Genomic DNA, 12,816 nt, shown 5'->3' with positions numbered 1-12,816 from the left:
TTTCGCAGTAAAGGAGGAGGAAATATATCGCAAACTCAGACTCTTTCTAGAGTCTAAAAATGATCAAAGTGTCTCGACTCGTGCAGAAACAGAAGAAAAAGTGGAAGAGTCAAAATGATGAAAACGAAGAGTCAATATATGACATGTTGCAATACTCCTCTTCAGTTTATAACGCTTTATTTAACATCCCAACCGACAGAACAAATGAAATACTCTGCGTCAGATACGCTAATTATTACATTTTGACTACCAGGAAATAACCTGATTTATTATTTTAGACTTGAAAATGTGATTTACTTGCGTTATCGGGCTATTGGTTTGCATGTCAACGCGGACAACAGGTTATTATAATAAGCTAATATCTGTGAGTTATCAGTGTATTGGGGTGGATGTAAACATGCTCATTGAAGACACAAATGTACTACGGTATGGAACCAAAGACGCCAGTGTGAAAAGAAAGGGATTGAATTTAAAGTTGAGTGTGTACAACCATTCAATTCAGTTCAAATCGTTTCAAAGCAGCTTTACAGAAAATGCACGAGTCCACATTACAATTCAGAGTGATCTGTTATCAGAGGTAACTGTCTTAGTTATGTATTTCCAACGCATTCTCATCCTTTGGCGTCATATAGGTGACACCATATGACATTTCGTCGGAATCTTACGCACATGGCATCCTTTAGCGTCAATATAACACGCACTGTTATGGGTAGGTTTAGGTCTGGGGTAGGGTACGGTTATGATGCCTTGGGTTCTGCGTCTCATATTCACGTTAAACGATGCCATGTGGGTAAGATTTCGACGAAATGTCCAAAGCGTCACATGTATGACGCCAAAGGATGAGAACGGGCTGGTATTTCAGAAATGTACATACACAAATCACACAGTTAGCTACAAATGTATTAATTTAAACAATGTAATAATTTAAAGGGGTCATATAATGCCATTTTTGTACAAGCTAATATGATTCTTTAGGGTCTAAATTAAAAGTTTGTAATATACTTTAATTAAAAATTCTCATTAGTATTGTAAGAAAACACTTATCTGGTAAAAAACAGCTCTGTTTTCAGCACACCGTTTCAGTGCATATGCCTTTAAATGATCATGAGCTTTGCTCACTCCGCCTCTCTGTTCTATGCGTACACCGTTTGTAACACAATAACCATAACACGTTGTTCAGTATAAACATGGGATTATGCATTATATTGAGAACGTCATACATAGAAAACATGCCGTAATGTACCCTGAGTGTAAACCTTAGACGAATTCATTATGAAGCGTGCAGCTGGCGATTTACAAGGATTAATATAAATATTAATATAAAGTTTAATAACACGTTACACTCACTTCAGTTCTTCTGGAGCAGCTGCAGGAACACGAATAGATGGTACCGATCCTTTCAGGAGCAGCTTCTTAGCAAAACCAGCTTTATACCTCCTCGTTTATAAAGCAGTCTGGTGAGAAATGATTCGCGCAAACATGAACGCATTGACGTTGCTCGTGGGGAATATTCCCTTCGAAAACAAACTCAGCCACTGCGTCTTCAGCGGTTCGGATTTAGGAACATTAAAATGACTGTGTTCGTTATTACACCCAAGAACAGAACACCACAATCGCTTAGACGCCATTCTGCTCATAGACAGCGCTCCAGCATATCAACAATGACCGCGCCGGTCCGCGCAGACTATGATTGACAGCTGGCTCACGAGCGAGGGCGGGTCTGTGTTGAAACGCTGCTGGCAATCAACAATCGTGGGAGGGGCTTCCGAGCGTGTGACGTCACACGGTCGAACGGCTCGATTTGAGGCAGGGGAAAACATATAAGGAGATTAAAACAAAAACACTGGATGGATTTTTATCATTGTATGATGGTTGTGTACAGACACTGCCAACACACATTTCAGTACAATCAACTTGTAAAAGTGCATGTACCATTATATGACCCCTTTAAGGCAGAAACAATGAGCTCATTAACGTAATGAATGCATGTTTATCAAATGATTATGACTTTTAAAATGGTAGTTTGTAGAGTTTGCGTCTAAAGCTCAAATGATGTTTTGTGTTTGCAGAATTCAAGCTAAGACGAGGGAGCTCAGAGAGCGACAGGCCAGAGAGCGAGACTACGCCGAGATCCTGGACTTCAACCGAACCTTCAGCTCAGACGAGGAGCACACGTACGCTGGGATCGGCTCTCTGGACTCGTCTCTGGACAGCAGTCTGGATCTGAGCCATAACCCCGGGCAGGAGCGTCCTCAGAGTCCTCGGGACCTGCCCATGCCCATAGAGGCGCTTTACGCACAGGTCAACAAGCCCCGCAACGGACGCCAACCCTCCACAGACAGGTAAGATCTCCAAGACCTCATCCTTCAGTCATCGTGTGTTTGTTAAGTAACACTCGGCTGACATAACAGGACAATGGCATGTTCTTGACTTGAAGGACGCAACCTTGGTGTGTATTTCTAAAGCTTTGCATAATGCAATGCTGGCGTGTTTTCTGGCTGTCGTGAGCTGTCAAATATTTCTTGTTTGTTGGAGGTCGGATGGGGTTGAAGGGCACGCTCGCTTTTGAAGTTTCTTTTATTTTGTTGAGAAAAAAGAAAGGTTCTCTGCAGTCCTCTGACTAATAGAAGATGTTCTCCCTTTATATTTGTTTGTGCCTGGAAGTTTTAAAAATGAAAAGCCGCTTTCATCCGCTCTTTGTAGTGTGAAAAAATGAAAGTCAAACAAACAGTGTTATCAGATTTCTCACCTGTGTCCCAGCGGCTGCTTTTATAGCACTGGTAAATCATTGATAATTCTCTGGATGGGAAAATTTAATAACCGGCAGGCTCCTTTATTATCACGGATCATGTCAGATCCGCCAGCGTTGGCCTCAACGTGCACAGAATCTCTGGAAATTGTGAAAGGGAAAGAAAGTCAACTTTATACCACAAACTGCGTAAAATGTAAAACAGTTTTCCTTCCTGTGTTTACATATTTTCTATTGACCCTTGTGAAAGAGACGTAAGCTTAAGAATACTGCGGAGATATTATACTTTAATAAATGTACTTACAGTAACTTTTGGACACTTAATTGCAATTAAATAAAAATGTATTATAATTTAAATTAATATTAAATGCAATTTGTTGAACTTTAGAATGCTTTTCGACCCAGTTAAGTAGGACTTGAGTACACTTTTCATAATTACTTCTATTGTTTTTGCAATATGGTTAAAGTGTACTCCCACGAATGTATTGACAAACATTTATGTGAACTAAAATATACTTGAATGTCATTTCTATTGAAACTTGTATGTCATATATTTGATATATTGCTTATTTGTAATGAGGAGGAAGTTGCAATTATTTTACATTTAAATGTAATATTGAATAACACACTACAGTAAAAATGTATTTTTCAGCACATCAAAATAAGTGGACTTCTTTAAAGCATGACAAAAGATTATTAAAACATTGCTACTTGTAAGTAAGACTTGATTTGACTATTTATTTTATTAAAACTACTTGCTGTAAGTGTGTTAAGTGGCTTTTTATTTCATTAATATTACTGTATATAACCAAATACCGTTTTGAAGTAGGCTACAAGTGCACATTCAAAATAAGTGCACTTCTTTTTCACAGTGAGAAACAGGAGGTTTGGGTTGGACATATTGGAGCCCAGCAGAAAAGTTTGAGTCTAAGAACAGTTGTGAAGTTGTTTCAGCTTTATCCGTCTTCTTTTGCCAACGTTGTGTTTAAGACATTGTATATTTGATGCTGGGGATCGACCTACATTTGTTGTGGTGAAATGAGAATATTTTTTTAGATATATAAGCAATATATTCCAAGTTTCCGTTCTGATTCATTGCTGTTTTTACAGTATTTATGACAAATAAACAGCCATCAGTGTGTGAACAAACAAAGGGGAAGTCACTCCAGCATTACTACAAACTGAGGAATTACCACAATTGCTCTATTAATCTTGTGGTTATGAAATGGTTAGCGGTTAGTTATGGAAATGCTGTGAAAGGCCAGCGTGTCTCTTTCCTAAACAGTAATGACTCTCTCTGGGTTTACTGAGGCGCAGTAATTGGCCCGTCACCGGCAGTGAAGCAGAGGCAGTGATTGACATATGTCACTCTGGGTGTGTGACCTTTCCCAGGGTGCAGTGGGAAGGGGATTATTATTACGTTGCCAACTGCTGTTCTCCCAGCAGGATCGTTCCCTTCCCCCCGACTGTCAGGAGATCACCCGCTTGCACCCCCTGCTATCCGGACACAGTGTGAATATGACAAAGTTACGCCGGCACTCAGTCGTCTGGCTAATCCTCGTGCCAGTGTCTGTGGTGGCAGTGAAAGGCCAGCGCCGGTCCCTAGAGCCCTGACTATTCCTGCCAACACATGTGCATTCACTCATTTATTTACACTAACTACAAGAGTATACTGTTATAATATAAGAAGGCATTTCATTTATCCTAATATATGTTTTTAAATATATGCATTTAAAAAAAATATATGTATATTATAAATTATTTTAAATGTTCTTTTATTCACTTTAACAAATGCTGGGTTGTTTGAAACATTGACAAACCCGACCGTTGATTTTAATTGTGTAAACATTTTTTTTTAATGTTTTTGTCCATATTTGACCCCAAAAAGAGTGTACACGTTGGTTAGAATGAAATTATTGAAATAAGTATTAATAATGATTCATAATATTATAAACATTTTCTTTATATTGTAAATTATTGACATATTATTTTGTATCATCACAACAACATTAAGAACAACAACAATGATTATTATGATGATAATTATAATAATCATAATATTACTAGGGTAGATTGTTGTTTATTTATTTACTTATGTATTTACTACTTACCCTTACTAGGTTAGATTACATTTGTTAGGATTAAATAAACAACAGCAACTACTATTAATGTTATTATTATTATATTTGCCAGTGACTATTTTTTTTTTTTTTTTTGCATGTGTGTTTAAGTTTGAAGGAAGGGAACAAGTAGAGAAATTCTTGAAAATCTTGTTTTATGATGCTCAAAGTGAGTTCTACTCATTCCAGAATGTCCTGACATTTGTAAACTTGCGGTCATGGAAACAACGTGCAAGATTCATAATAAATGTTTAATAAATGGCTGGTGGTTCACGCTGTTCTGTTTCAGTGTGCATATCCAGCTGTTGTTTCTGAAGACAAGAAAAGACACGCACTGAAGGATATACAAAAAGTCCAGAAGATGCATTCACAGAAACTATGAATTTGTGAAATTCATATCACGTTAACTGAAATTAGCTGTGAGCTAAACTAGGTAGCAAGCAACCTACGAATCAGGTTCCCTTGCTCAAATTCTGTAATCATTCTGTTTTATGAATTCTAGCTCCTTTTCTGTTTATTGATCAAATACATACCCAGAAGCAAATATAGATCTTTTCAGCTCAGTTTGTGACATTAAGATATTTTCTGAAATTCCAGCATTACTAACTTTTTTATTTTATTTTATTTTCTCTCTAAATAATCTCGGTACTGTCCAGGGTGAAGGATAAGCAGGAGTTTGTGTGACTGAAGATCTTAAATAGACACAGTATACTGAAACTAAATACTAAAATGTTTATTTCAGCAAACAGTCATAAAGCTCGACTCAAACTTGGTTGGCATCTGATTACATGCACATCATCCTGTGTATATTTTAACTTCACTCTGCTTTGCATATCACTTAGAATCAAACCTTTGAGAAATGCGTTGTAATATTTGTCGTCGCTCTGGAATAAATTGCATACTTTCATTCGTGTTTGGCTGCGAGCGCTGTAATCTATGTAAACGGCGTAATGCATTCAAATTCTAGACAGTCACATCACTCCATTTGAAAGGCCCGACTCCCTCAGCGGATCAAAACAAACCCCAAACTAACATTTGCATTTCTAAATGAAAGCTAATAGAAGTTTCACAGCTCCTGAAATAAACAGTCCTCGAGTGAACGTCACCTTTAGCTCATTATAAAGAGATACGTGGGATTTGACGAGAGTAGAAAGTTTTCTCAGAGCTGTTTTCTTCGGACATTGAAGTGTTTATTCTCGTAAAGAAGTGGCACAGAGGGAAAGTGATTTCATCTCTTCCCAGATAACACCGGTGAGGAGGATTTCCTGTGTAACGTGCACAGAACAGGAAGTGGACAAGACTCGATCAGTGAGGGTCTGTTCAAATCCTGTCAATCACAGCCAACCACTGAGGCCTGCATCAGACTCTCACGTGTCGAGAGAATGTACACTCTAAAAAACACTGGGTTAAAAGCAACCCAATTTGGGTTGTTTTCAACTCAAGGGCTGGATAAATATAGGACAAAACACATGTTGGGTTACTATTACCCAGCAAATTGGGTTGTTTATTTAACCCATCATACTAGGATGATTCATTTGTACTATAGTCTTTCTTTTTTTTACTTCATATATGAATTAATGTTTACGGATTAACTTTAATCCTCTAAATTTAAATACACACCACTGGTTTGCATGATAATTCCTTTATTTTTGATCATATTTTACAGTATATTTTATAGTTTTAAATACATATGCCATACATTTAAGCTCGTTTAACAAATATTAGAAGTAAACATTAAACATTTTTGTCCCGTTTCCACCGTAACGGCCCTGGATCTCGTGCCAGAGGTTGTATCATGTTTAGTGGGGGAACTTCTAACTCCAGACTCATAGCCGAAATATGCTGTGGCTGTGTCTGAAATCTCCACTCAAACCACTACTCCCTAACCCCTATGTAGGGGGTAGGGAGTAGAGCACTATATAGTGAGCTCACCAGCATAATAGAAACACCACTTTCGGACACTACTCGATCGTCTCTCGGCGCCATTGATTACGTAATTACTGTCGCACTATTTAAACGCGCCATCATCTGCTAAATAGATAAATAGGCTAAATAGATTTTCTTTATATAAATACATTACATTATATTGAGCTTATTTCTCCAAAATTGTAAAATTAAAAGTAATTTCTGGCCGTTTCTGTTATAATGCGTTACTCCACACATGATTATAACTTATAAACATAAATAAAATTAATACACATATTTCATATATTTTCATTTTCGCACCACACCGTTTTCTCTTGCCTGTCGACATTAGGAAAAAAAAAACAGATCGTTATCAAATATCTTGCTCATAATACTCTGTGGAGATGCCACTCAATATTTATCTTTTTTGTTTGTTTGTTCTCGTGATTCAGAAGATTTTGCGAATTAGCAAAAGAAACAGGATTTCTAGACACAGAAAACGACGTGCTGTTCTTGCTACGCTAGCGAGACGTCGTCAAATTGTAAGTTGAAGATGAAGATGATGCTGATAGGTCTTTTACGATCAGCGCAATGCATGATGGTTTGTAGGCCTTGGGTTAGTGACCATCGGTTGTACACTACTTTTCAAAATGCATTCTGGGATACATTGAGTGGACAATACAGGGTATAATAATCATCACTATACATTCGGACAGCACTACAAAATGGCGAGCTCACTATATAGTCCACTGTATAGTGAGTAGTGGGAGATTTCGGACACAGCCTGTGACTCCATAACCTCAGTGTACAAATCTGAGAACATATTTTAACTTTCTAAGCATTTATATTCTGTATTTTTTTTAAATAAAATCATTAAGACAGCAAGACAAGTGCAGTTTATTTATTGACGAACATAGACGTCACGCGCATTGCACACTGATGGTGAAACGCGCCAATTACGAATTCACGAATTAAGGCATATAAAAATGATAAAAATGGTCTCACGAAACACAGAGCCTCCTCCTCCTACGTCTTTTCAGACGTCTTTTTATATTTTCCTCTGTCGAGCGATTACTCTCATGATCGCTCGACAGAGGAAAAGGAAATTATTATAAAATGCAGAAGGTAAGGAGTGTAAGATTTCTGCTTTTTGTTACAACTATAAACTTTGATAACAAAAAATCTGTATCAGTTTATTATAATACTCTAATCTTTTAAAATGTAATGCATACATTTGAATGTTTAATGATTTTAAAAGATAGAAAGATGATAATAGACAGACAGATAGAAAGATAGAAAGATAGATAGATAGATAGATAGATAGATAGATAGATAGATAGATAGATAGATAGATAGATAGATAGATAGATAGATAGATAGATAGATAGATAGATAGATAGATAGATAGATAGAATATGATTCAAATGTAAATAGATAGATTGTATATAATTCAAATGTAAAATGCTTAAAATTACAGATAAAAATTACTGTCCAAAATGATAATTAATATATTACAGGTATTTCTGCTGCAACCCAGAAAGCCTTTGCTAGCCTTGGTCCATTAAAACCACTATTCATCAGTATGCATTGATTAATCCCATGGCATGTAGCAAAAAAAAAAAAAAAAAGGTGTGACCAAATCATATGCTGGTGCGACCAACTGAGAAAGTTGGTAGCACCAGTGCAACCAGTGGAAAAGTTAGTCTGGAGCCCTGCTACCCATACAAATTGTTACCCAAAAGGCTCAACCCAGGATTTGGGTAGAAAAAAATAACCCAAGATTTTTAAGTGTACAGGTTAAATTTCATTCATTTTCCCACAATCAAAAGAAACTGATGATCTTCAGGCTTGTTCGCATTGCCTCAGCAGATGTCCAAAGCGCCCGTCGCCGTTGGCTTTGGTGGATCACTATGTTAACCCTGTTTGCATTTGTTGGATCCAGCCTTAAGTCGCATAACACTTTTGTCCCACTTACAATTCACAGGCTAAAACTCGTAACTCAAAGCTCTTGACATGCGGTGTGGGTTTGCAGTGCTGAGAGTTAGTCGATGAGTTCAAAGCGCCAGGCGATGTTGAGTCTCAAGCAGTGAATCTGTGATACGCCTGAGGGGAAGATCCACCAAACGCTGTTTACTCCAGACTTCAGTTCGGGAACACACTCTCTTTTCCCAGCAATCACTCCGATCTCTCTGGGATGGCCACACATCTGCTGACTTCCATGTGACGTTTCATTACGGATGCGTGTTGCGTGGAAAAAGAGAGAGAGAGAGTGCATTGTCACACTGTTAATTTTCCAGCATGTTCAAATAAATATCCATTACGTTGGCCTGGTCACCGTGCATTCGCCACAGCCAGTGCACAAGCCATTGATTTATTGGTATTAAAAAGTGAGGTGAAGCTGTTAATGTGCAGGATAGTGGAGTCTATTGGATACGGGCTACGGTGATGTAGAGCCGTCATGGTAAACAAGCCGGAGCGAGTTGCGTGCCGAGGGCTTATGGGCAAAATTCAATCAACTTATTAGAGGTCACAGTCTTGCATCCCAAACATCTGCAGCCTGGGATTGTTAACATTTGCATGTGAGTTCTTGTCTACGCGGCAATAGCCCATGTCTACAAAATCAATAAAAGCCTTTTTATTTTCTTTCTTCTTGGCCAAAAATGCATCCACAGAAGAGGCCGTTCAGATCTTTAAAGACAAAAACCCTCAGCGGAAACGGAAAAAACGCTTTATCTGACCATTCTGCAGCTGGATAAATACACTCAGACAATTACCACATGTCTGGGTCCGGTTGGCCTGCCTTTAACAGCGTCCCAGCCGAAGGTCAGAGTGGCAGTAAAGCGTGGAGAGTCCCGGCTCTCTGCCCTGTAAAAGGGTTTGTAATATTGGGCCTGGACTAGTGAACACACCCTCCTGCTTTTACAGTCACTCCATTATCCAGATTCTCCCTTTATTACTGCCGTTTCATTGGTCCCCTTTGAATGAATGAAAGGCGGCTGGAATCGAGTCCAAAACCCGTGCATGTGTGTTAAGAGGCATTGAGGTTTCTAGTGGGCAGCACTTTACCTCACATCGCACAGACCTTAGTCACGGTACATTTCAGATCGATTTGATATGAAACAAAACAAGGTTATTAGAGATGGAAGTACGGCCCATTCAATATGTTCTGCTGTTGAGTAGCTGGGCGTTGACCAGCAAAACATGCACAAGTGTGTGAAAACATTTAATGGATAAAATCCTTTTTAAATCGGCTTGTGAAAAAAACTTGATTTATACATTAGATGTTTATCGGATCATGAAATTATATGGCAGGTGGTCGAAAAATAAGACGTCAGGCTTAAGGTGACTATATTCGGATAAAACGAAAGAATACAATTGAAAGAATACGCTTATTTTTTTTATCAGAAAATTATTTTGGAATAAAATGCACCAGTGAACTGTTCAGTAAAACCTGGAATATGTATTAAGAGAGAAGCTAAATCTTTATGTAATGTTGTCTTTAAGAATAAATTTGTCTATTGATTTATATATATATATTTAAATGTATTTATTTATTAAATAATTTAGGGATATTAAAGTTAATAAGCTAATTAGTATCGTTCAACAGCAGGTGTTTTTGGAGTTGTTTTGCTTTGCTTTTTATTTTGTTTTGCTTTGTGTTTTTTGTTTTGTTTTGCATTTTGTTTAGCTTTGTGTGTTTTGTTTTGCTTTGTGTGTTTTGTTTTGCTGCGTTTTAATGTTAAGCCATTTTAATTTGAGTTAGTTTTGAAGTTGTGTTTTTTGTTTTGCATTTTGTTTTGTTTTGCTTTGCTGTTTTTTTTTTTTTTTTTTGCTTTTTTTTTTTTTTTGCTTTGTGTGTTTTGTTTCGCTGTGCTTTAATGTTAAGCCATTTTAATTTGAGTTAGTTTTGAAGTCATGAAATTAAATGTATTTATTTAGTTCGTTTTTTTTGTTTGTTTTTTTCAGTTAACAAAAATGTCCTCATTTAGTTCATTAGCGTTACTGATAATAACACTGTTGCGTATTGGTGGTTATGTGCGCATCTGAATCTTTAAATCTGAGTCCAACAAGATGATCACAGGACATGCCTCTGTCTAAAAGACCTGATTTCAGTCTGTTCAGTTTAACACAGCATTGGAAGAAAGTGTAGTTACTGCATTTTGCATTTGGATGTCAGAATAATCAATGGTTTGTGTGCCAGGAATCGTTTTGGAATCGAATCACGACATTGGAATGAATTGTGACTTCATGAATGTACTGTACTCTGTCAAGTTAAAGTCTATTGTCTCTGAGGTTAACTGAGAGTCGTAGCGTTTGTGTGACACGTCTTTGATGCACATGATTTGATTGACAGCTGCTCCCATTAGAGCAAGACTCTGTAAGCTCCTCTAAGTCAAGGTGAGACGAGAGAGAGAGAGAGAGAGAGAGAGAGAGAGAGAGAGAGATCAGTGTTAGCAAGAATGGTGTAAAGAGCATCACCTCTCTACTTCTCTTTTACTCTAAATCCCATATTTCCTGACTTTGCACACTACTAAAATTGGATTATGAAGTGCAAGGATCTCAATAGCTGTTGATAAATGTTAGCAGCTGCCATTTTGTGCTGGTAGCAATTTTACTTTTTGGTTTTTCCTTCTTTATTTGTGTGCTTTGTTATGGGTTTGGGATATGTGATGGTAGGGAATGATAATTGGCCCGGAAGGCCGTTAATCCCAATAGACGAGAGCTCTTCACATCTCTGAGCCGACTCTTTCACGGTTCTCCTGCTGTGTTAATAGTAGACTTTGACCACTAGGCCATCAGGGAATTGCATTTCTGTCTTTCTTTCTTTGCATTTTGTGGGATTTTGTTGGGAAGAAAAATGCAGAAATGCATTAAAAGCACAACCTCGTATCTCCAAAAACGCTACTTTTATGTAAATGGTAAAAAAAAAAAACACTGTATTTTTTAAATAACACTGCATTGTCAACGTTTATATTATGGCTTTATATATGGCCAGACACTTGCATGAGTCATTATATTATAAACATTTTACCAAAACCAAGCTCAAATGGTGTTTTGACCAGCATATTTCAAAGAATTTAGTTGATTTGTCCATCATTAGAACGGCTGCATCTTTGTTAGTTAGTGCATTGCGTTAGGTTTTCATCAACTTACGGGTTATAAAGTTTATTGTAGCTTTGTGCAATGCAATGGGGGCGGATGGGGGCGGCAGTGGCTCAGTGGTTCATGTGGGTTGTCTACAAACCGGAAGGTTGGTGGTTCAATCCTCGGTTCCACCTGACCAAGTGTCGAGGTGTCCATGAGCAAGACACCTAACCCCAGCTGCTCCCGACGAGCTGGATGGCGCCTTGCATGGCTGCCGTCGCCCGTCGGTGTATGAATGAGTGAGTGAATGGGTGAATGTGAGGCAAATTGTAAAGCGCTTTGGTGGCCATTGGGTCTGTGAAAGTGCTATATAAATGCAGTCCATTTACCATTTACCATTTTGTGGTCATTCAGTTTGTTTCTGTCAATTGGACAAAATCTCGCTTATTAAAGATGGAGTGCTACGCACTTAAGGCAGTATTGGCAATAACTCAATGACAAATGCTCCTCAAATATATAAGACATTAGCCTTTTGAGTAAAACAAAAAAGCTGTACTTATTCAAGGAACCAGTTCTTTAGTTACGCTTGCAGTGCAAACAAGCAGAGACGCTCCAAACTGTGCTCCAAACAAAGAGAGGTGGGCGGAGTTATGAGGTTTGACTGACAGTTTGAGGAGCCAATGGAGTTTTGAGGTTTAGTCACAAGCTCTTTTTAATACTTTTCATTGGCTAAATATTTGCAAAACCCACAGACAGATGTAAAGGGTGACCAATAGTAATGATTTATGAAAGAATGTCGAAATATGGAGATATGAGGTTACCATACACACATATTTATTCTACAATACAATGAATATATGCTATAGTTTAAAACATGGTTAAACATGTTTAAAAAAAAACAACACAATACTTTGAGCTCTGTTTTTACAGACTTGCCTTAGAGTATGTAATGTATAA

At 37.7% G+C, this 12,816-nt stretch overlaps 1 protein-coding gene across 7 annotated transcripts in view; it reads left to right on the top strand.

The window, feature by feature from the left end:
- The window catches only part of pard3aa (par-3 family cell polarity regulator alpha, a), a 516,365-nt gene that overhangs the window by 413,615 nt on the left and 89,934 nt on the right, over positions 1 to 12,816 (top strand). For all 7 annotated transcript variants that reach the window (XM_056237053.1, XM_056237055.1, XM_056237056.1 and 4 more), the window contains one exon: positions 2,070 to 2,342. In XM_056237053.1, the coding sequence (XP_056093028.1) occupies positions 2,070 to 2,342 (273 nt within the window). The remainder of the gene's footprint in view (positions 1 to 2,069; positions 2,343 to 12,816) is intronic.

This window comes from Rhinichthys klamathensis, unplaced genomic scaffold (assembly GCF_029890125.1).
Source record: "Rhinichthys klamathensis goyatoka isolate OS25496 unplaced genomic scaffold, OSU_Roscu_1.1 h1tg000476l_1, whole genome shotgun sequence".
Classification (NCBI taxonomy): Eukaryota; Metazoa; Chordata; class Actinopteri; order Cypriniformes; family Leuciscidae; genus Rhinichthys; species Rhinichthys klamathensis.
This window is presented reverse-complemented; position numbering and strand designations above follow the sequence as displayed.